Genomic DNA, 22,614 nt, shown 5'->3' on the forward strand with positions numbered 1-22,614 from the left:
GCAGCATTTGATACTATCGACCACAAGATCCTCCTCGGTAGGCTGGAAAATCTGGTCAGTATCAAAGGATAGCCACAGGCTTTGTCGGTTTGTCAGTGTTAACAATAAACACTCTGATCGCACATTAGTACAATATGGTGTCCCCCAAGGATCTGTGCTTGGGCCATTGCTTTTCTCTCTATACATGCAACTTCTTGGTAACATACACTATATTGCCAAAAGTATTCGGTCGTCTGGCTTCACACGCATATGAACTTGAGTGACGTCCCATTCTTAATCCACAAGGTTTAATATGATGTCGGCCCACCCTTTGCAGCTATAACAGCTTCAACTCTTCTGGGAAGGCTTTCCGCAAGGGTTTGGAGTGTTTATGGGAATTTCTGGCCGTTCTTCCAGAAGAGCATTTGTGAGGTCAGACACTGATGCTGGACGAGAAGGCCTGGCTCACAGTCTCCGCTCTAATTCATCCCAAAGGGGTTCTATGGGGTTGAGGTCAGGACAAGTTGAGGCCAGTCAAGTTCTTCCACACCAAACTCGCTTATCTGTGTCTTTATGGACCTGCTTTGTGTAATAATGTGGAAAAACTTGTGCATGCTTTTATATCCCCTTTTATATCCCCATGCTTATAAGATCCCCTTAATGTATAAATCATTAAATGGCTCCACAGTGTCTTAGTGAATTAATTGAGTCATATGAATCCACACATACAAAATACCAGCCTGCTGACGGTTCCTAGAGTTATAAAAACTACAGCAGGGGGTCAAGCTTTTTCCTACATAGCCCCAAAATTATGGAATCCTCTCCCGACCTCTGTTTAGGACTCAGACACACTCTCTACATTTCAGGTTTCAAGTTTGTCATTTGCACAACATGTCAGGACATTTATGCATTGAAATGTTTGTGGTGAGGCTCAGATAATCACTCTACAGAGAAAAAGAAGTAAAAGTAAAATTTAAAAAACTAATTAAATATATTAAATATACACAAAATATAGACACAATATACACAGACATAGAGACAATATACATTTTAAAGTGACTTACGTGACTCAGTGTTATTGTTCTTTGAAGTGGCTTAGTGTTAAACTGTTGTTGTCCATAGCAGAGATGATGTGATACAGTAATAATACTGACAGAGTGACTGAGTGAAGTGGTAGTTGGGGACCCACAGCTTCACAGCTGGTTCAGAAGCCTGACAGCCTGTGGGTAAAAACTGTTCATTAGCCGGGTTGTTCCAGCCTGGATGCTGCAGAATCTCCTGCCTGATGGCAGGATGGTGAACAGGCCGAGTGCTGGGTAACGCTGTCTGACCGGATCTTTTTACATTTACATTTATGGCATTTGGCTGACGCTCTTATCCAGAGCGACTTACAATTTGATCATTTTACACAGGTAGGCCAAGGTGGTGTTAGGAGTCTTGCCCAAGGACCCTTATTGGTATAGTGTAGGGGGCTTGCCCTGGTTGGGGATTGAACCCCAGTCTACAGCGTAGAAATCAAAGGTGTTAACCACTACACTAACCAACCACCACCAGATTTTTGATCTTCCTGAGGCAGCGGGACTGGTAGATGTCCTGTAGGGCTGGTGGTTTGTTGCCTATGATGGCTTCTGCCATCCTCACCACTTCTCTAAGGGGCTTGCGGTCACAGACAGTGCAGCTGCTGTACCAGACAGCAATGCAGCCTGTGAGGATGCTCTCTCTGATGCACCTGTAGAAATTGGTGAGGATCTGAGGAGGCAGACCAAACTTATTCCAAATTTATTGGAGCCCCTGAGTGGCAGCTGCCTGAGTCGTCACATTGAGCCACCAGAATCACCATACTTCATCTCTGTTGGCTGATTTGCACCTGACCCTCATGAATTGACCCTATAATTAACGGTTGCTCCACCTGTTTTTCCCACTTTGTACTATAATATTTTATACTAACGCTGTTTGCTATCGGCTGTGGACATGATTGGGTTCCTCTTCTGAGTCTTGGTTCCTCTCAGTGTTTCTTCCTCCTGCTTTTAGGGAGTTTTTCCTTGCCACTGTCACCATTGGCAACGCTGGGGGGCTCAGACCCCGATTTTTCTGTAAAAGCTGCTTTGTGACACCACCTGCTGTCAAAAGCACTACATAAATAAACTTTTACCTGACTTGACCTGCACTCTTTATTAGTCAACTGGTTTGGAGTGACAGGCCTTGTGAATGCATAGCCACGCCCACTCCATGCGCCGTGATCTTCAACAGGTTGGAGCTCTTGGTACTGAGTGGTAACGATATTGACGGACAGGACTGTGCTGACCGCTCCGACTATATGCTATATGACGTATTACATTTTCATCACCCTCAGGGAAACACGTTGTCATATTGATCAATAAAGTAGGTTTAAAATCTGAACTTGTTAAAGTTCCCATTTCCTTTTTAATTATCATGCTAATAACGTCATCTTGGCTCCTGAAACACTATATTGTTAATATTAGAATCAGATACATTCATATTCACTGCTAATTAAAATGCCCCCTGCCCAATGACCGCTGCTCCACAAATGAAAGCAAGAGCTTGAATGTGTTCATTTCCTGGAGTGTGTATCTGTGTGTGTGTGAGTGTGTGTGCCTGTGCATGTAAGAGTATGTGAGAGTGTGTGTGTGTGTATGTGTGCATGTGAGTGTGCGCATGTGTAAGAGTGTGTGTGTGTGAGTGTGTGTGTGGTGCATTAGGAGGTCACAGGGTCATGAGGTTGTGAGGTCATTGTGTCTGATTTCCCTCAGCACTGTCCCAGGTCAGGGGGCAGAGCCAGTGCTGAATCTGCCTCTGGCAAAAAGACACGTTGCCCACGGCAACACATGATTGACAACTCCTCTGTCCAATAATGCGCATACACACACACACACACACACACACATACACACAGAAAGCAGTGGGAATCCATGTGTGTGACTTTTCATACAAACACACTCCCCACATTCTCTACATTAAAGAGCTGATATAAAAACTGGAGAAAAATCTGATCTGAACCCTGAGTATATATGACTGACTATATCAGACTATTATATATGACTGACTATATGATAAAAATATGAAGTTTTTGTCCTGACAACAGCAACATACACTGGTTGGGTGGGACGTGCGGACTCTGCTGCTCTCGCTGTTTGTCATGATGAGGATAGTAAACTGTCCCTCTGTGATCACGTGATCATGTCCAGGTTCTGAATGGTACTGAATCACTTAAAGTTATGAACACATTCAGATGAAAAGCTGATCTAACACACTGCACTGCTCCATCACTGGAAACAACCTTTAATTTCACAATTAATCATAATTAACTACACAAGATTGATTAACCTCCATTGTTTGAATGGTTTTATAGTTTGATTCAGAAGCTTCTACATGTTTAATTCAGTGCGCTGTGACTACTGACATCATTATTCATTACACATTACATCACCTTCTCTCTCCATCTGTATAGTCGGATTTATTAGTTTATCTCTTTGATGTCAAGCCAGTGTTCTGGCGGTCTGTCAGTCACAGTGACCTGTGCACTTACACATGTTCATGCAGTAAAGTGCCTCTCAAGCCGTGAACCCCCGGTTGCCAAGCAACAGACCTCCTGTTCTTGTGAGAGCAGACTGCCAACCCCACCCCCAACCATGACTCTCTCCACTCACAGGTGCAGTTTGTAGCCTCTAGACAGGTGTGTGTGTGAGGTCAGTGAGTGCCCCTCCACCCCCAAATCTCCTTCCTGATTCTCTTTGATCCTCTGATATTTGACTGTGTGTGGCAGGGGGAAGGGGGGGGGGGTGTCTCTGTGCACGGAGTGTGAGCATAATGGTGTATTTTAACTCAAATCTGACAGTTCAGACTCACTGTATTGAGAATCCAGTGCACCCCTCCCCCCAACGGCCACCTGTGTGATGGTTCTTAGACTGAAGTTCTGCCAACAGCTCTGACAATTGGCAGAGCCTCAGTGAAATTCCTCACCGAGAGAACGAGACGGAGCTGCAGCTGTACAGAAAGTGAATGAATGGGTAAAACGGCACCCTTCAGAACTTTTACTAAATCAGATGTGTGTCCGTGTTTCTCAATGATGAAATCTGAAGTTTCTGCAAATGAGATCTGTTCATGCTACAGCTTTTAAAAAAGGGCTTTTACACCAATATCAAGATCAGACTCCACCCAGCCTTACACTTTACTGTTATTTACCCAAGAACAGAAATGACATTTTACAGTGAAATTTAGACATCTTACCCTTTTATGTCCTAAAGGAACCAAATGAGACACAGTGAAGAGCAGCTGCTGCAATCAAGCGATGATAAAATGGAAAAAAGAGAAAAATGGAAAGGAGAGTTTCTTTGGACAGTGTACGAAAATATCTTTGCTTTCTTGAACCTCTCCCTGACAAAACTAAACTGCCGCTCATCCACAAAAACACCAAACGCCTAACAGCCAAGTCCATTATAGACTATGAAAGGAAACTCTGGGACACAGACTGGAATAAAAGTCTTTAATTGTTCAACCGTGATCCCAAAATAAGCCGCACAGGCAAAACAACGATGTTGCTTCAATAGATACTACCTCAAGATAGAAAAGAAAGATTTCTGTATGTGCTCCCATCCAAACCCCCCCCCCCCCCAGCTGAGACCCTTCCCCTTTTTTGGAATAACCATGTACACTGAAAACAGCTTCTTCACTTGGTTTAACATATTTTAATAAGAATGCATATATTTCTTCCCCATCTGAACAGCTGATCGTATAAAAAAAGGAAAACAAAAAAGCTACACATTGTTACACTGTCAGATTACATAAGAACCGTTATTAGTGTTCGACACCGTTTACGTGAGAAAGGTTCAGAAACCGATGAGAAACTCCACTAGAACTTAACACTACAGAAGACATTAAAAATGGAATACAAGTTTACTGCAGAAACAGAAACCGTGAGGTTAATGAATACAGACTAGAGCTCAAACCAAGCTAGCGGTCAGTACCTTAAAGACTGATGATCTTATAAAACAATAATAAAAAAGTAAATTAAAAGAAAGTGAAATAAAAACAAAGCTAAAAAAAAAAAAAAAGTTTATAGTTCCATCTTTACACCTTCCTCTGGCGCGTTCTTAGAGCAGCCGCTCCTGAAATCCCTCCACACTTCCTTCCTCCGTCCAGGGCAGGAAAACAGAAAAAGTTTGGAAGAAGAGGGAGGACAACAAAAAGAAAAGGGGTCGGCTCCCGTTCCTCTTCCTCGACATAGAAACCCCCTCTCTTCCCCAACAACTGTGCGTGAGTGTGTGTGTGTGTGTGTGTGTGTGCGTGCTTGTGTGTGTCGTGTCAGGCACTTTCCGATTTGCTCCCCAACCCCCCCCCCCACCTCTGCAAACTTCCCATCACTCCTCAGGCAAAAATCACCATGCAGATCCATTCAGACAGCTCAGCTGCAGAGGAGAAAAACCAGAACAACCCGTTAATATACTGAGAAGCAAACTCCAAAAAAACAAAACCTATCAGAAAAACTCCGCAGCTAAATGTAGTTAAACCTGTCACAGGTATTAGGATCATTTGAGACGCAGAGCTCAGAGTTGAGTTCTTCACCTTCACCATTCCAGACAGAGCGTTTAGAGGTCCGTGTCGAACCAGGCCAGTTGATTGGAGTCTGTGGGAGGAAGGCCGTCCATCAGGTCCTGTGCGTGGCCGAGGTCAGGCAACCCCTCTACGGGGTACTCTGCTCCGGGGTGGTGACCAGTCAGCTCGTGCTCCAGCATGCCGTCCATCCCGAGTCCATCCTGACCATAACCAGAGTGGAAAGAACGATAACTGGGGTCTGTAATGGTGCAAAAGAGAGAAAATGAATGAATGAATGAATAAATAAATAAATAAATAAATAAACAAACTTGATTCTGGAAAAATCATTTTTTCACCACCACCAGCTTTTTATATAAAGGCTGCAGCATATTCACTTAAAGGCTTCTGAAAATGCATTAACTGTCAATCAAGATATGAGCCTCGTTTCACGAACCGCTCTCACCAAGGAATTCCTTTAAAACCACTTACAGTTTTGGTTCTGACATTCAATGTTCTGTGTTCAGTGAAGCTGAAATGTGTTGCAGTGCAACTAAAGAGAGCGAGAAAACCTGCTGGCACGTCACGCAGCATTTACGGTTAGTCCATCAAGTCAGTCTGATTGTCATTTCCTGAGAATCTGGTGATCTCCGCAGCAGTCAGAGGCAGTGGGCTCTGTTAATAAAGCTCTAGTCTGAGGTGATAACTGGCGATTTAAGCCCACATTCAGTCCAAAAGTGTTTCCTGTTGATCTGGACTGCATTTACTTCTGAGAATAATCAAATCCTTCCAAAGCTCCTTCAGCTGATAAAGCACCGTTAACCATCAGGCGGACTAAAAAGCAGTTTTCAGATTTTAAGAGAGACACCAAGTCTCCATCAGAATAACTCCCTCAGAATAACTTTTTTGGAATTGGTTTACTTTATTTTTCTCTTCTGATGAAATTTAAATAATACAAGGTAATGGAAAAAGCTTCACTGATAATCAGAAAAAAGTTCATCCAATTAATGCAAAACATTGAGCTTTTCATTTTATAAGTATACAAAATTCAACAGAACATTCACTAAAATTATAATTAGCAGGTTAAATGCATAAAGCATCTTACCATCTGCTCTGTATCCAACCGGTTCTCCCTGTGCTCCCAAATCTAGACCCATCTCTCCCGTCTGAGGAAGACCAACAAACTAAATCAAACACTGCACACTAATCAGCTTCTGTTGAGACAGTGCGACTGTGTGTACGTACCTCATTCCAGGCCATGGGTTCTGTTCTGAACAGGGAGCTGGTCAGTTCCACAGACAGACGCTTCTTGTAGTCCTGAGGTTTGTCCTCCGACATGCGGAACAGCACTGCTGCCGCGTATGTAGCTGGAAGAGACCGCGGAAGCGTAAAGGTCCCGCTGCTCAGTTCTTATTCTTACATGATGCAGTAAAAATAAAATCTCATGCTAATTAAGATCTACAGAGAGCAACAGCAATAACCAGCAGAGCTACAGCTGACCTGATCCTCACTGGTGACCCTGCAGTCAGCATGATCCTCATCTATAAAGCTGACTGGCCTGGCAGGCACTCGGACTTTTGATTTAAGGCAGAAGAGTAAATGCTACGGTGTGTTGGCCACTCACCCACTCCCTCGTTCCTGGAGTGCAGCAGTTCTGTGAGGGGTGCAGTGGCACCCTCTGCCTCAATCGCCTCGGCTGCTTCCTTATCCTGTGCCAGTTCACACAGGACGCCTGCCGCCACACGCTGGATGTTTTCAATCGGCGAGTACAGCAACTGCACACAGACAGGAGAGAGACATCACCGAACCAATAAAAGAAAGCACCAAGCATGTTAACAGAACCACAAGACATTAAAGCTGTATACCTAGATACTAGGTGGCTAAATGTTAAGTCAAAATATGTCTGATAAGCACGTATGCACATCGAGCACTGGATGAGGGAAGCTTGTTTAGTGTATAGTTATTTTACTTGTACATGAAAAACATTCAACACCATACAGCTGTTTTTAAATAAAACATACTTTGTAATCCTCTGCGCAGCAGCTTATCACAATAAGAATTTTTTATAAGAAATTATATGGTTCTCTGGGATTACAGTAGAAAATCAAACTTCCCACCTGCATGTTCGAATACAAAGGGATTTATTGCATTTGGCACATCAGTCTTTGTGCAATACTGAACACCAAAATCACTGGACTCATTTAACAAAAAAAAAAAAAACAAACTCCAATATCAACGCAGTCCCCATTACACACAACATCGCTGTTCGTCTAAATCAGGAGCTGAACAGTGAAAGTCGCCGACTCATCTCTGTGCGTGTCAATTCTGCTTTCATAGGCACATTCCCCACTGAATGAGTCTGATTTAACGGCCTTAAATCTGAACTACACATCAGCCAATGGTTCATCAGCCTTTTGAAATCCAGCCACGCCTCCACTCTTGGCTCACTGTGCTGTTTACACACCTGACTACCTAATAGCCAGAGTTCCTGTGAGGAAGGGAAGATGTGCAGTACCTGTACAAACAGAGGGATGGTGTTGAGTCCTCTGATAACGATTCTGTTGTGCACATCTCTGGCCAGAATGTGCAGTGCTCCAGTACAGCCCTCCACAATCTCCTCCATCCGGACACCTTCCTGTAAGACAGACACAAATTAGAGTGCAATCACTCCTCTACAGCCTGAACTTCTGTTTATAAATCCACTGACACAGAAGACATTAACGTGTTGAACTTAAGATACAACATTATGGCTGTTTTTAGATCCAGTTTGTTTGCTGAAGACTTGTTGCATCAAATCTTACATTTGTTCGTTTTACACTGCAACAGCTACACTGATGTTTAACAGTCTTAAACATATGTTCAATCAAATTTTAGCAGTTGGTTCTTCTCAATGATAAATAAAGGGGGAAAAAAAAAAAAAAAAAAAAAAAAGTTTACTACATGCAACTAAAAGTGCCCCAAACAGAGTAAGTGTGCACCAAATTATGTGTGCAACTACGTAAACGGAAGGGACAGAGGAAAGGCACCACCCCCTATTTACTATATCAAGTTTTTCTGTGCATGTCAGACAAAAATAAATAAACAAAAAAAAAAAAAAAAAAAAAAAAAAAAAAAACCCATTTTAATTCAACAAATCAGGTCATCTCAGGTCACTAATATTCAGCTAACAATGTAAAATACTATTTTACTGCTCATCTGGTCTTATTAGCAGCAATTCTTTGCTCAAGTTGACTGGATCACACCGAACAAAGCAACTTGGGGTTCAGCCTCACCACAAACTGCTGCTGGGTGCCTCCCATTGAGGTGCGTCTCTGGGTGTCCTGGTGCGCCCTCACCAGCAGCTGGACCAATCGCGGGATGGCACCCTGCTCGCGCAGAGGAGCGTGATTGGCAGGACACAGTGCCAGGTTACGGATCAGACCGACTGTGGCCTGGAGAAAGACAATGAGACGAGCTGTTCACAAAACTGTCCTTGACTGTCAATAAATCAAACGTACAGGTCGACATCTTCACGCCTCACAAAGTCTGCTGATGCTCTTTACCCATTTTAGCACTTGTACCTTAATGAGAGGCCAGTGTGAGGGGGGATGCAGCAGTTTCACCACCACAGGGAGGCCGTAGTGCAGGCGCACAGCATTCTGGGCCATCTCTGCATCCTGGTGTCTGGAAGTGAGGTGGCGGAGAGCACAGACAGCAGGCTCGGTGATGTCCTCCCTGTCTCCAGCTCTTAGCACTGTACGAACCAGCGCCTCGATTCCACCCACTTGGCAAACCATCATCTTGTTCTTGTAGTTGTTGCAGGTGAGGTTGGACAGGATGCCGGCAGCACAGGTCACTACATTTATGTCGTCTGAGCCGAGAAGCTGCACCAGGGTGCCCAGCAGACCCTCCATACCCTCCTACAACACACAATCCAGACATACATATCAATGAGCAGAACTGAAACTTTAGAACTTAATTCAACTTCAGTGAGTGTGCAGAGACTGTGATAAAGTGCTTAGGGTAGTCACTGGTTCAATTTCTAACAGATCATCAATTGCCATGTAGGGGGATGTTATCTATTGTACACAACCATTAAAGTAGAGCCAAACCTAACCATATTGAGTAATGAGTGACAAATCAATAATGTCCCTCACTGCACTCTAAAGCAGTTTAAGCTTTTGTTTTTGCAACATCATTTACTGCTTTTTATATCTACATGTGCATCTCAAACCCAGATGAACAGTCACATTCAGTTTACTGTAGAAGTTTGAATCGATGTGATTCATGATACCAAAACTATTTTTGTAAGTTAAGAACACAAACAGTAATTCTGTTCAGCAAAAGTCAACATTTTTTTCATAACCAACCATTCTTTTAAAACTCTATTTCGGTGCACCTTTCTGTTCAAGTGTGCATAAAATACCTGCTTCGTGGCAGCATCTGATAAGTTTCTGAGGGTCCAGAGGCAGTTCTGTACGAGACGCTGGCTAGGATCCGTCAAGTGCAGCCCCAGAGCCTGCATTCCTCCTGAAAGCACAGCACAGGACAGAAAGTGAACTCTTACTGCAAGTTACCGTGTTTTCAGGCATGTTGGTGCGCAGGTCAAAGGCAGTGTAAAGCCAAGCGTCACTGATGGCACTTTGATCATTGTGCGAGTGTGTGGGCGAATATGTAAACACACCAGCCTCCACGATGGCGGGTTTGTTACTGGAGCAGACGGACAGCACTTTGAGCACACGACTGGTGGTCCACAGCAGCTTCTCGTATGTGTAGGTCCTCATGATGTTCACCAAGGCCTGGGGGCCACCACTCGCCAGGATTATCAACTAAAGATGCAAGGACAGACTTAAGACACAAGTGCTCAAAAAAAAAAAAAAAAGTCCTCAAAACAACAAGTCACTGAAAATCAGGCAGTGCTCACGTACCTTGCTCTCTTGGTTGCCATAAGCCAGAATCTGAAGGCAGTCTGTGGTGATAGCAAGGAATTTGACGTTGGTCTTGTTCAGAAGGGCAACCATCTTCTGCAAACCACCAGCCAGCCGGACAGCCATCTTAGCCCCCTCTTGATGCAGAAGAAGGTTGTGCAGAGTTGTGATCGCATAGAACAGAACGCTGTCCACCGGAGACCTGCCAGACAGATGGACGGATTACTCAGCTACAGTGTCTGTGCACAGGGAAGTTTAATTCAATTGAATGCAGTCTCTATGGAACACTTGTTTCATATCCACACTGAGACAAACATATTTCCAAACAAAGCGCCGCATCACTCCTTCAGAGTAATGCAGCTGCAGCAGATGATCCAACAAGGGTAAAGAACTGACTTTACAGGCTAAACAAGCAACATTTTTGAAAAGCCTGAAGTACACAATTTCCAGTACAACCGAAAGGTTAAGATCATTCAGAGCGGTTTGGAGCAAAACATTCCAGAGAAACCTCTAGGGAGAGTTAGAACTGTTCAGTGGTTGTAGGAACCAGACGTCACCCTCTAAAAGCTCCTCACACAAAGTTCCTTCATGAAATGGTTCTGAATTCACTGCCTGATGACTGAGTCGCTGTTTTATGAGAACTTCAACTGCAGGAGGGAGACATTCAGGGCGCTGTGTGGCAAAATAGAACCCCCCCCCCCCCCCTCCAAAAAAATCCAAACAAACCCACACCAACCCATCAACACTCCATATAAACTCAGACTCGTGCAGGTTCACTGGTGGTTCTGGACGGTAATGTGTCTGTGTTGTCATGGCGACGCCTGGTTCCCATCACCACCACCACTGTAAAAATATCCGTTTCACAGCAAACCATGCAGAATCCGCTTACATTTCACACCCAATTACAGAAAAAAAAAAAGACGTAAATAAAACATTAATCATTTATTTCCCCCAAAACGGTCCCATTAATTCAGCTATTAAGCTGGATCAGAAATGTTGGTGCTGACAGTGATGAGTTCCCAGTCAGAGCTAGAGCTCTCCAAGAGGCCTCACCCTAGCATCTTGACAAGGGCAGGGATGCCCCCGGATTTGAAGATGGCAAGCAGGCCCTCTCTGTGGTGGGACAGGTTGTGCAACGTTCCGGCTGTGCAGCGGGCAGTCTCCACGTCGCTGGTGTTCTGCATGGTCCTGACGATGGCTGATACCATCTGCGGAGAGCGCATGATGGCGTGGCGTGAAGCCTCCTTCTTCGAGAGCTGGTGCACCATCACAGATGCCTTGTTCACCACCACCTTAAGAAAAGGCAGCAGAGAGGAAGTTAAAAAATAATCTTTCACCCATCCTAAGGATCTGTGTGCCGTTATCTTCAGAGTTCTTCAACTGAACTGAAATGTGATTCAGCACAAATGTGTTTTTGGGTCACCATATGGCCTAAAATAAGCAGCCCCTACATCTACTGTCTCAGAAGAACGCAAGACAAATCTATACAAAACAGGGTATGCAAGACGAGAGATGCTCGCTACAGTGTCTAGATACAACACCCATTACAGCCTGAACAATTCACTTGTTTTCCAGAGCAAACTACACTGGTGCTGAGAATTCTGGGAAAATTCATACGGTGTCAATTTCCTCACAAATGGACCAAAAAAAAAAAAGCGCCATATTTGTGTCTTTCCTTCACCTATACCGTTACTTTTTTGGACAAAACCTTTGAAGGAAATGACAACATTGGTTAAAAAGCTGAGAACTGCACAAGCTGTACGAATTGAGATTTAGGCTAAAAGATCACCTGGTCTTCATCATTGAGGAGCTTGGTGAGCTCTGGGATGGCTCTGGTGGCCAGTTCAGCATCATCCTGGTAGTTGATGAGGTTGACCACTGCATGTTTGAGCATCTGTGAGGGCTCGGCCAGTCGCTGAACGTTGGTAGGGTTGGCGGAGTCAAACTGCGTGGAGGGAATCTGCATGCCCTCGTCCAGGGTCTCGGGGAACATGGCAGCACGCACACGCTGGGCACGTGTCATAGCATACTGACCGTCCATATCTAAAGAGAGACAGTGGCTGTTACCATGACGCAGCTGCTGATACTGTAAAATAGGACCGCTGAAGACCTGCAGCACCCCACCAGCACCTGGTGGGGTTCACTCACAACAGAGTCAAGAGTAACCACTGATTCAGCACAGCTGCACGGAGATGTACCTGCCACCTGCTCAGGGGTGAAGGGCTGGCTGAAGCCTTGCTCCCACTCATACAGCACCTGGTTGTCCAAATCTTCCTCCTCTGGGTTGCCCTTGCCAGAAAGCGAAGGTGCGGTGGTGGTGGCCCCAGAGTGGATACCTGAGTCCAGATAGGACTGCTGCTGCCAGTGACTGACCGCAGCCTTCCGGTCCTGCTCCATAGCCATGTCCAGTTCCATCAGATCAGCTACAGGGAACAAACAGGGTAAAGTTGGATGTCAACTATACGGCTTAAAATCCTAACATTTATAAAACAGCACCACAACAGTCTTTTACAGAAATTTGTTGGCTGCAGAATCCGAAAACAGATCTTGCCCTGATACAAAAATACAAACAGACCTGTGCTTTTGTGCTTATATATATATATATATATATATATATATATATATATATATATATATATATATATATATATATATATATATATATAGATAGATAGATAGATAGATAGATAGATAGATGCCCTCTGATCAAAAGCCTAAAGAATGAAAAGTCTTTCGTTTAATCAGTGTGTGAGTGCGAGAGGTGTGTGCGCGTGTGAGCGCGAGTGTGTGTTGGGGGGGGGGGGGTTGCTGAGCTGTATGCTTTTCTTCTATAATTGGGATTTTCCAGGACTATAGAGGACTTATACTCACACTGGGTAGCCATTGCACTGCCAAGCCCTCAGTCCAAACTATTCCCAAATCTGGGGAGAAAAAAAATAAATAAATAAGGCCATGAACATAAAAGACAATTCAGCGGCACAAAAGCTGCACTAGTGTAACTTGGCTAAACTGTGGGAGAAGACAGACAATACTGGCTCGAACAATCTGTCTGAAATCTGATCTTCCGCTCTTCATTCCTTTCAGACAACAGCTGTCTGTACGAGAGACTGCAGTCATACAGAGCCTGGAGCTGCGTGTGTTCAGGGAAACTCCCTGCATTCAAACAGCAGGGTCTCTCGCCCGCTCACACGCAAACGTGAGTCATCCTGGCACTGCCAATAAAAACATTCCTGGGGTGAGTTATCTCCATTCATCAAAACTCGATGGAGGCACAGCGCTACATCACCCAATGAGAGAGAGCAGAAAGACGTTACAGTAAACAGCCGCAGGTGATCAACTGACCGGCTCATAACAATCTTACAGGACAGCATTTTAATTAGCCCATTACACCAAAACAGGATTTACTGCACCATCAGACAGGAAGGGTTAAAATAAGACCCAGTCAGTCACAGAAGGTCAGTTTCTTACAGCAGCAGTGCAGGACTCTCAGACCAAAGCAACACAAAGCAGAGTGTTTCCTTTTAAAGCTGCAACACAAAGAGGCTACTTTCCACCACTATGCTGTGGACCTGAGACTGAAAGTCACTCCGTTTTCATCGTAACAGCAAAAAGAAGTGACGGGACAATCAAACAACGAACGGAGTCTAAGGGCTTCTGGGTACGGCCAACCACCCCGACAGTCAACACCGCCGAATGGGTCCACGAGCCGATCCCTGTGCGCCAACACAACTGCTTCTCAATGTCAGTTCCTGCAGGGATTTATAGTAAACTTAAACGACAGAGGAAAAAAAAAAAAAAAAAAAAATAGCTCCTTAAAATCAAACAGCACTGCTGCAAATCCAGACCTGCCTCAGTCTAAGAGCTCTCTGTAAAATGTGGTAAGCTTTATTATTCACTACACAAGCCTGGCGCTGCTGTGGGAGTTTTCCCAGCCTTCATTTGACTTTTAATGGCCATCTTAAACTAGAGCAAGTTAAAAATCCACAAACTAAAAACAGGTTAGCGCTAGCTCATCTTTTAGCTTCCAGTCAGCAGTAAACGTGACTGTGGGTCGATTAATTAAATTAACGGACGCAAACTTGTCTCGGCACTCCTCCAAAAGGCGAGAGGATGTGGACAAACCCAGGAAAACGGAAATCTCTAACACGGTTAGGTCCGGCTTCCTGCTCTGACTGAGGGGGAGGAGAGTCTAAATGTGAAAGACTCAAACTCCAACAGCTGAAAGCACAAAGAACGAAGGAGAAACACCACGATTTAAACACAAGCTAATAAACACCAGGAAACCTGAAATTCACCACTATTCCTGCATAATTAACTGGTTCAGATGTAATCAGAGCGGTCTGGTGTGAAACACTCTGTTCTAGATAAACTGACAGTCAGAGCCGTTCACAGTGGTGGTGATGGGAACCAGACGTCCCTCTAAAAGCTCCTACAGAAAGTTCCTACATGAACTGGTTCTGAATTCACTGCCTGATGACTGAGACACTGTTTTATGAGAGTTTAGAGAACTTCAACTCCATTCATGGTGGAGGGAGACATGCAGGGCGCTGTGCGGCAAAATAGTCCCCAAAGAAAACTCATTATTCCAGATTTTCCACTGTTTTCCATCATCAACATTCCATATAAGCTCAGAAGACTCGTGTAGGTTCTCTGGTGGTTCTGGATGGTAAATAAAGTGTCTATATCTGTGTTGTAGTCATGGCGACGCCTGATTCCCATCACCACCACTGAATTATGGGGCATTTTTTTACACAAACAACTATCAAGTTCCTCAACAGATACTGCTCTCTTCAGACGCAGCACTGAGTCAGGAGCCTCCATCTACAAGAATCCTGCTGCGTGACTGGGCTGAACGTTGGTTTGAATCCATCAAGCGCCTTTAAACATTCCAGCAGGTAGAAAAACTCAAGACAGCGAGAGAACCGTTCCATACTCACTCTAGAGCTGAGCAATTTGGAGAAAATATCCAACTGAGGTATTGCGACCGATTTAAACTGCAGATAGTTTATGAATTCAGGTTTTTTTTTGTGCCAAGACCAAAATATCCACTTTTTTGTCTGGAGGCTCGTCCCCTGAATACAGTGAGCCAGTAAGCTGTGGTGACAGTTTCGGAAGCCCTGACTGATCAAACTCTACAGGCAGTTTAGCTCTGCAGTATAAAATTTACCCACTCAGCAACATTTTTGCTAGAGTGCCATAATTTAAACAAAAAAGTAGCTCTTGCGATTTGAAAACTGCACTCAATTTGAGATTTCAACATGAAAATGATTGATCTTTCAGCTCCACCCACCATCCCTAAAATCTAGAGGTTCTGTGAATCAGGGCTGAAAGATGAAAGGCTTTTTTATAAAGAGGCATCTGGAAAGAGAACAGGCCGCCCGCATAAAACACCTAAAACCTTCATCTCTAAACAGAGAATTTACTTCATTTGAAGAGAATAAGTTTCAAGCAACTCAGTTAAAAAAAAAAAAAAAGAAAAAGAAAAACTTCAGCCCAAACATTTCATGCAAGGATCCACTGAGTATTTACAGAAGATGCATCACAATTTATCAGTCACAATGCAAGTGGATCACTCAATTTCCTCAAATCACCGCATCCTGCTGTGCAGCGCCGTGAACTGCCTGTCTGGCTCAGAGTCACGCAGAGAAAGAGCCCCTTTCAGATACAGGTAATTACAGGAACCCACATTTATGAAAACATCCTGCAGTCGTCGGACGTTCCACTGCGTCTGTGTGGGGTAGACTGCCGGCAGAGCTTCTAACAGGAGGAGGGAAACACGGCGCTGTGAAGTTGTGCCAAAGTTAATAAATTAGGCTTTTTATATGTGAGCAGCTTAGAAACTCTGAGCAAACGCAGCTTCTAAACTTCGGCACTGGCGAGTCCAGCCTGCAGTCAAACTACCAGTCGGAACCTCAAACTTCGAACCTCAACTCCTTCGTATTGAGCACTAAACAAGCACGCCACTACTTGCAGTCAGAGAAAGAGCTGAACTGGGGTAAAATATCTAGAGAGCCAATTCGCTCCCCGTTGGCTTGTTCTTCGTCATGCCTGTGGCTGGAGTGACCCTCGGTCTATAACTGCAGTCTTCAGATCATCACGGGAAGCTGTAATAAGAGCCTAGCAGTAACATTTGTGACTGGCCTTCGTTCTGCATCAGGCAGCTAAATAACTCTTCAAAACGGCCCGAAAAAAGCTGTAGTTTTATTTCCAAAGACCTGAAAGCTGCAGCACTGCCGGAAGAGGAGGACAGACATTTACAACAGATGCAGGAACACATTTCTCCCTTTTGTGCCCCTTTGAAGCAACGCTGCTATAGGACTAGTGCTGCCTTCATGCGAGATCAGGATTATGGTAAACAGGTTCCCATCTTCGACGTTGCACATGAACTCCCCCCCAGGTCGGAATTTCTAGTTGAAACTTGAGAGAAATTTGAATAGAGCAGAAACGAGGACGAGTTCAGTATCGGATGGCACTTTATTTTTGATAGTGTAACTGCACTTAATGAGACATGACACTCAATTACGACTTTACAAGTGGGAAGCAGGAACTTCCGACTAGCATGTGAAGCCAGCTAGTCAGCCTGACGGACAGTAATTCAGATTCTGGGACCTCCTCACACCGAAAACCGGGACTGCTGCAGGAGCAAAAACTAAACTGCCCTGCCTTCCGACTGGGATTTTAAAAAGCAGCGAAACCCAAAGCATAGCAATTCATAAGAGGCGGGCGGCGGGCGCACCACCCGCATCCATATGGAACTCATTTAGAAACTACATCCTCAAAGCAAACAGGACACTGCCTGACCGGCCCCATTTTAAGGGGTTCATTAAAGCTGATCCACTGGGACGCTGGAAACCTGCTCTGAAGAACTGGAGAAGCAGAAAGCGTGAATTAACTGACTCTCAAAAGTGTTTACGGTTGAGCACAACAAGCACAGCAAGTCCATGGGCCAGTTTCCATTTAGACCAAGCTGAAACTTTGACCAGTGGTTCCCAGCCTGATCCTCCACACTGTCCACATTTTAAACCCATCTGTGCATGTATGGTGTTTTGAGTTGGGACAAAAATGTCCAAGTTAGATTTGCTTTCTCTCAAATCAGTAGAACATCAGCTGGCCAGTCCCATTACAAACTAAACCGTCGAAAACCTCTAGATAATAAAACACGCAGGACTTCACTCTCCAGATCTCCACCTGTATTTTCAGTGTGTGTCGTAAAGGAGAGCGGACGCAGCGCTCCAGGGCTTTCCCCACTGTCTCACACAGACAGAGACAGAGACAGAGACAGAGAGAGAGCGCGAGCGAGCGCGAGCGAGAGAGAGAGCGCGAGCGAGCGAGAGAGAGAGCGCGAGCGAGCGAGAGAGAGAGCGCGAGCGAGCGAGAGAGAGAGCGCGAGCGAGCGCGAGCGAGAGAGAGAGCGCGAGCGAGCGCGAGAGCGAGCGAGAGAGACAGCGAGCGAGAGCGAGAGAGACAGCGAGCGAGAGCGAGAGAGACAGCGAGAGAGACAGCGAGCGAGACAGAGAGAGAGACAGCGAGCGAGAGAGAGAGAGAGACAGCGAGCGAGAGAGAGAGAGAGACAGCGAGCGAGAGAGAGAGAGAGAGAGAGACAGACAGAGACTGAAAAGCCCCCCCAATAACCTCTTCGGTTTCCACAAAGGAAGTCCAGAGTCCTCTATAACCAACTTTGGGGTAAAGAAGTGACTAAAACCATTCGCTCCAAATTCAGAGGCGACAACGGCTTAAAGTCGTGCTGTAAACACCGCGGAGTCCGAGTCGCTCCGCACTCAGACCGGCAGAGCAGCAGCGCCGCTAACGACCTTTCAAAGCGCCAGTTACACTTGTCCTCCAGTCTCAGGCGAGTCCACATCTCCAGCTAGAGGAAGCGTCATAAACAGAAACCCGGCGGATTTTTCACAATTCTCGCATAATTAACTGGTTCAGACGTAACGAGAGCGGTTCTAAGCGGTTCGGTGTGAAACGCTCTGTTCTAGATAAACTGACCGAGTCAGAGCCGCTCACAGTGGTGGTGATGGGAACCAGACGTCCCTCTAAAAGCTCCTACAGAAAGTTCCTACATGAACTGGTTCTGAATTCACTGCCTGATGACTGAGACACTGTTTTATGAGAGTTTAGAGAACTTCAACTCCATTCATGGTGGAGGGAGACATGCAGGGCGCTGTGGGGCAAAATAGTCCCCAAAGAAAACTCATTATTCCAGATTTTCCACCATTTCCATCATCATTCCATATAAACTCAGAAGACTCGTGTAGGTTCTCTGGTGGTTCTGGATGGCTAATAAAATGCCTGTTATATATGCTACATGTACATCTGTGTTGGAGTCATGGCGACGCCTGATTCCCACCACCACCACCACTGTAAAGAATTCTGAGCCTCTACAAACGAACCAGTTCACACCAACCCACTCCGAATCACTCGGCTCACATCTCACTCCCCGTTAAGGAGGAATTCTGAAAAACTGGCAGAATTCCCTTTGAGTTAGCTTAGCTGTTTAGCTAACAGACATGTACCGGCCCTTTACGACGCTCGGACAGTAAGACTCGTCACTCCCAGCCTAAAAACACCGAGCGGCTTCTCTTCAACTGCAACACGACACGCGGCGAGCTGCCGAGCTAAAGCCGCGATCAGCACCACTGAACGGGAGACATTGACGCCCGCCAGCCGCCAGAGCGACGCTGGCTAGAAGGCTAGCGCGCCCTCGCTTAGCAGAGCCTCCGATACGGAAAACGGACCGAACCGGTGTAAATTCGGCCGTTTCCTCGCGGAACGTATGATTAAAGCTAATCTCCAAAGCTGAGCATTAAAAAGGCGTCTCTGTCATACAGTTCTCCATAAATACAGGAAAAGACGGCACGCCAGCTTCGTTTTAGAACTTACCCGGTCCACCTTAAATGCTGCAGCAGCTGTTATTATAACGCCTAAGGCTGGAGACTGTAACGGCTGCACCATTTAAGGTGGTTCGGGAAAATTCCAACAACAATCCGGCGGCACCATCAAAACGGCTCAACTCCACAGACTTACCGAACGCTAAACAGATAATCCGTTTCTACAGGTTAACAGAAGCGCCGAACAGCCGTGTGAAGCGGGTTAAACCAGCAGAACCGGCCGTTCGGGTTCTCCGGACTGAGATTGGCTCCGAAACCTGGGAGCTCCAAACCGGACCTTAAAATGGCGGCGCACCGAGGACGCTCTCACGCCAAGAATGCGCTTCGTGTATCCCGACGCGTCCAAGAAACTAGAGCCACCTCACACCGCTGCGCGTTTACGATGATTTTAATACTAAACTGCGCTGTTAAAGCAGAAATAACAGAACATGTCGCCTTAAACGTAAAAACGGACTTTATTCCAGCCGGTTGTGATGCGTTTTAAGCCAAACTCCCGGCTTAAGCTGTTGGACCGCGGAATGATACGGCAGATGTGTCTAGGGCGAGGTACATTCATTAGTTTGGAATGTGAGCGTTTCCGGATCTACTTCCACAGCGAAACGGGCCGCTTTCGGACCGGCGACTGATTTACCCTCCGACCCTCCTGGTTCTATTTCCAGAAAAATGGACAGAAATCAGGCAGAGGTGTCAGAGGAACGGGATTTTATCTACCCAAATATTGGCAATGAAGCCGGCTAACTTCAGTTTGTTGACTTTTAAAGACTAAAAACGCTTTAATTAAATTTTTCATTGTATTTTCAACATTGAATGTTTGTCCATGGTGTGATAACTGCATCAGATTGTCAGGAACTGGTTGAGTGTGTTTTCGTGCTCTTGAGTAATCGGATCGTGGGGAAACTCCGGGTCGACGCGAGTCAGACATTAAACGGATTTCTGCTTTACAACCAGCCAGTAAACTCACAGAAGGCTTGACCTGCACGTGGCTTCATGGTTTAACATCAGCATTAACACTCTGGCAGAAAATGTTAACACAACCCGCAGAAAGGCCGTATGTGGCTGTGCTGTGTTGGTCTCGCGGGTGTTGAGTTAAAGTTCCACGGACAATGACATGTACTGCACTAATGCTGTATCTGAATCGTGTATCGTTCTTTTTCTGCACTACATATTTTTCTTTCTAGCTGTCATTTCTGACTTCTTTTTCCCACAGTGTTTTAGCTGAAGGCTGGTTTAAATGTAAATAATAACGAGTTTCTGCTCCACGGTGCTGAACGCTATTAACCTTTCGCTATGATGCAATGCACATGCATAACGGACTTAACCCACACATTCCGATAGGGAATGTAATCGGACAGAGGTGTTTACATGGATATTAATCTTCTATTTAACAGATTATTTAGAGGATCACCCACCTCATTCAATCTGATAGAAATTGTGTTCTGAATGGCCTCAATCGCACCACACTATTCTGATTGAGGTGTTTACATGGATGTATTCTATTCCGATTGAGCTATTAGTTGGATTATTAATGGATTATTAGGCTGCATGTAAATGTGGCTATTGGGTGGAAGGCAGGAAACCCATGCAGACATGGGGAGAACATGATAACTCCACACAGAAATGATTCTGGTCACCTGGCCGGGAATCAAACCCAAGCCCTACTTGTTGTGAGTGCAGCCCATAAGAATAATACAAATTTTCTCCTTATTATCATTATCATTGTCGTTCATGTTTCACGGGTGGACCCACCTTCTGTTTTGGGGTGTAGAGAGAGTCGCATGTGAACCTGCTATTCTGAAATGTCTGACTGCAGCTTTTAAGGATTGTTCAAAATTCCCCCATAATTCAGTGTGTGGGGTGTAAACAGAGAGATTCAGAGCGGTTTGGTGTGAAATGGTTCAGACGTCTTTACAGTGGTGGTGATGGGAACCAGGCGTCGCCATGACTACAACACAGATATAGACACTTTATTTACCATCCAGAACCACCAGAGAACCTACACGAGTCTTCTGAGTTCATATGGAATGTTGATGATGGAAAATAGTTGGAAATCTGGAATAATACATTTTCTTTGAGGACGAGTTAAGTGTTGTTGAGTCTGTGATGGAGATCACTCATCCACAGTAATCAAAGGCTACTGAGAGTCACACCAGTATTAATTCTAAAGATTTAAACCCCTTAAATGGCCAGAGCCCACTTGTGGTCCCAAAGCTTTATTATACACTTCTATAATCTAAGAACAGCTCAGCCAGTTTGTGCTGAGCTCTGTATCTCACACTCACCCTCAGTGCAGTTCAGAGAGAGAGAGGATAAATCACGCAATCAAACCTTTGTTCTGACACTAAACCCTAAAACAGCAGCATTGAGATCATTCAGGGAGGAAGTGAAGTGATGTCACAACCAGCGTCACTCAGAAACAGGAGAAATTCTAAAGAACCATCAGATGTGCTTCCTGTGGAAAACCAGATCTAGACCAGATCTACACTGAGATGCACAAATTTAACCACAGAGCTGAGTAAACAAGTAAATAAGGATGTGATATAAAGTCATTACACCACACACAATATACAGTCCTCATTATGCCATACATAGCTTACAGTGACAATATCATGAAGTGTTTACAGTTGTCATTATACACAGTTGTCAATATACCATATACAATAGACACCACTTTACCAAATACAGCATACAGTCATCACTTTACCATATACAATATAGTTATCATTTTACCATATACAATGTATATTCATCACTTTACCATATACAAAAAACAGCCATCACCATAGCATACACAATAGTCATCACTTTACCGTATACAATATTCAATCATCACCATAAGAGTTTGTGTGGACAGTGTAATAAGAGTTTGTGTGGACAGTGTAAGATGAGTTTGTGTGGACAGTGTAAGATGAGTTTGTGTGGACACTGTAATAAGAGTTTGTGTGGACAGTGTAATAAGAGTTTGTGTGGACAGTGTAATAAAAATATACAGTATGGAGGGAGGGGAGAGAAGGAGGGACAGGAAGAGTGAGACTTAGAGAAGGAATGAGATAGAGAGACAGAGAGAGAGTCAGAGAGAGTGAGAGAGAAATAGAATTAAAGAAATAGTGAGAGACAGAGAGATATAGAGAATGTGTTTTAAAGAGAGATAAAGCCATTCAGAAAACAGACACCAATTAGACAGACATTACAGAACCCTTAGACAATCATTAGACAAACATTAGAAATGTATTCTACAACTATTACAAAAGTATAAGAAAAGCCATTAGAAAACCATTACACAT

General features: G+C 44.7%; 1 protein-coding gene across 1 annotated transcript; it reads right to left on the minus strand.

Moving 5' to 3' along the window:
• Positions 1-4,670: 4,670 nt before the first annotated feature.
• LOC108414240 (catenin beta-1-like) lies at positions 4,671-19,635 on the minus strand. The gene is made up of 16 exons (XM_017687069.2): positions 19,470-19,635; positions 13,308-13,357; positions 12,635-12,859; positions 12,226-12,479; positions 11,490-11,728; positions 10,437-10,638; positions 10,193-10,337; positions 9,935-10,038; positions 9,090-9,428; positions 8,802-8,960; positions 8,045-8,164; positions 7,154-7,304; positions 6,775-6,896; positions 6,635-6,695; positions 5,563-5,791; positions 4,671-5,405 (listed from the first exon to the last, which is right to left on the minus strand). The coding sequence occupies exons 2-15, from the start codon at positions 13,318-13,320 to the stop codon at positions 5,586-5,588; spliced, it is 2,340 nt and encodes a 779-aa protein (XP_017542558.1). The 5' UTR covers positions 13,321-13,357; positions 19,470-19,635; the 3' UTR covers positions 4,671-5,405; positions 5,563-5,585.
• Between the last annotated feature and the right edge of the window lie 2,979 nt (positions 19,636-22,614).

Source organism: Pygocentrus nattereri, chromosome 14, assembly GCF_015220715.1.
Source record: "Pygocentrus nattereri isolate fPygNat1 chromosome 14, fPygNat1.pri, whole genome shotgun sequence".
NCBI lineage: Eukaryota > Metazoa > Chordata > Actinopteri > Characiformes > Serrasalmidae > Pygocentrus > Pygocentrus nattereri.

Coding starts and splice junctions, on each gene's coding strand:
- LOC108414240 (XM_017687069.2), bottom strand. Junction 12,480..12,634: donor CACCCCTGAGCAGGTGGCAG/GTACATCTCCGT, acceptor GTCTCTCTTTAG/ATATGGACGGTCAGTATGCT. Junction 10,039..10,192: donor ACCCGCCATCGTGGAGGCTG/GTGTGTTTACAT, acceptor CTGTGCTTTCAG/GAGGAATGCAGGCTCTGGGG.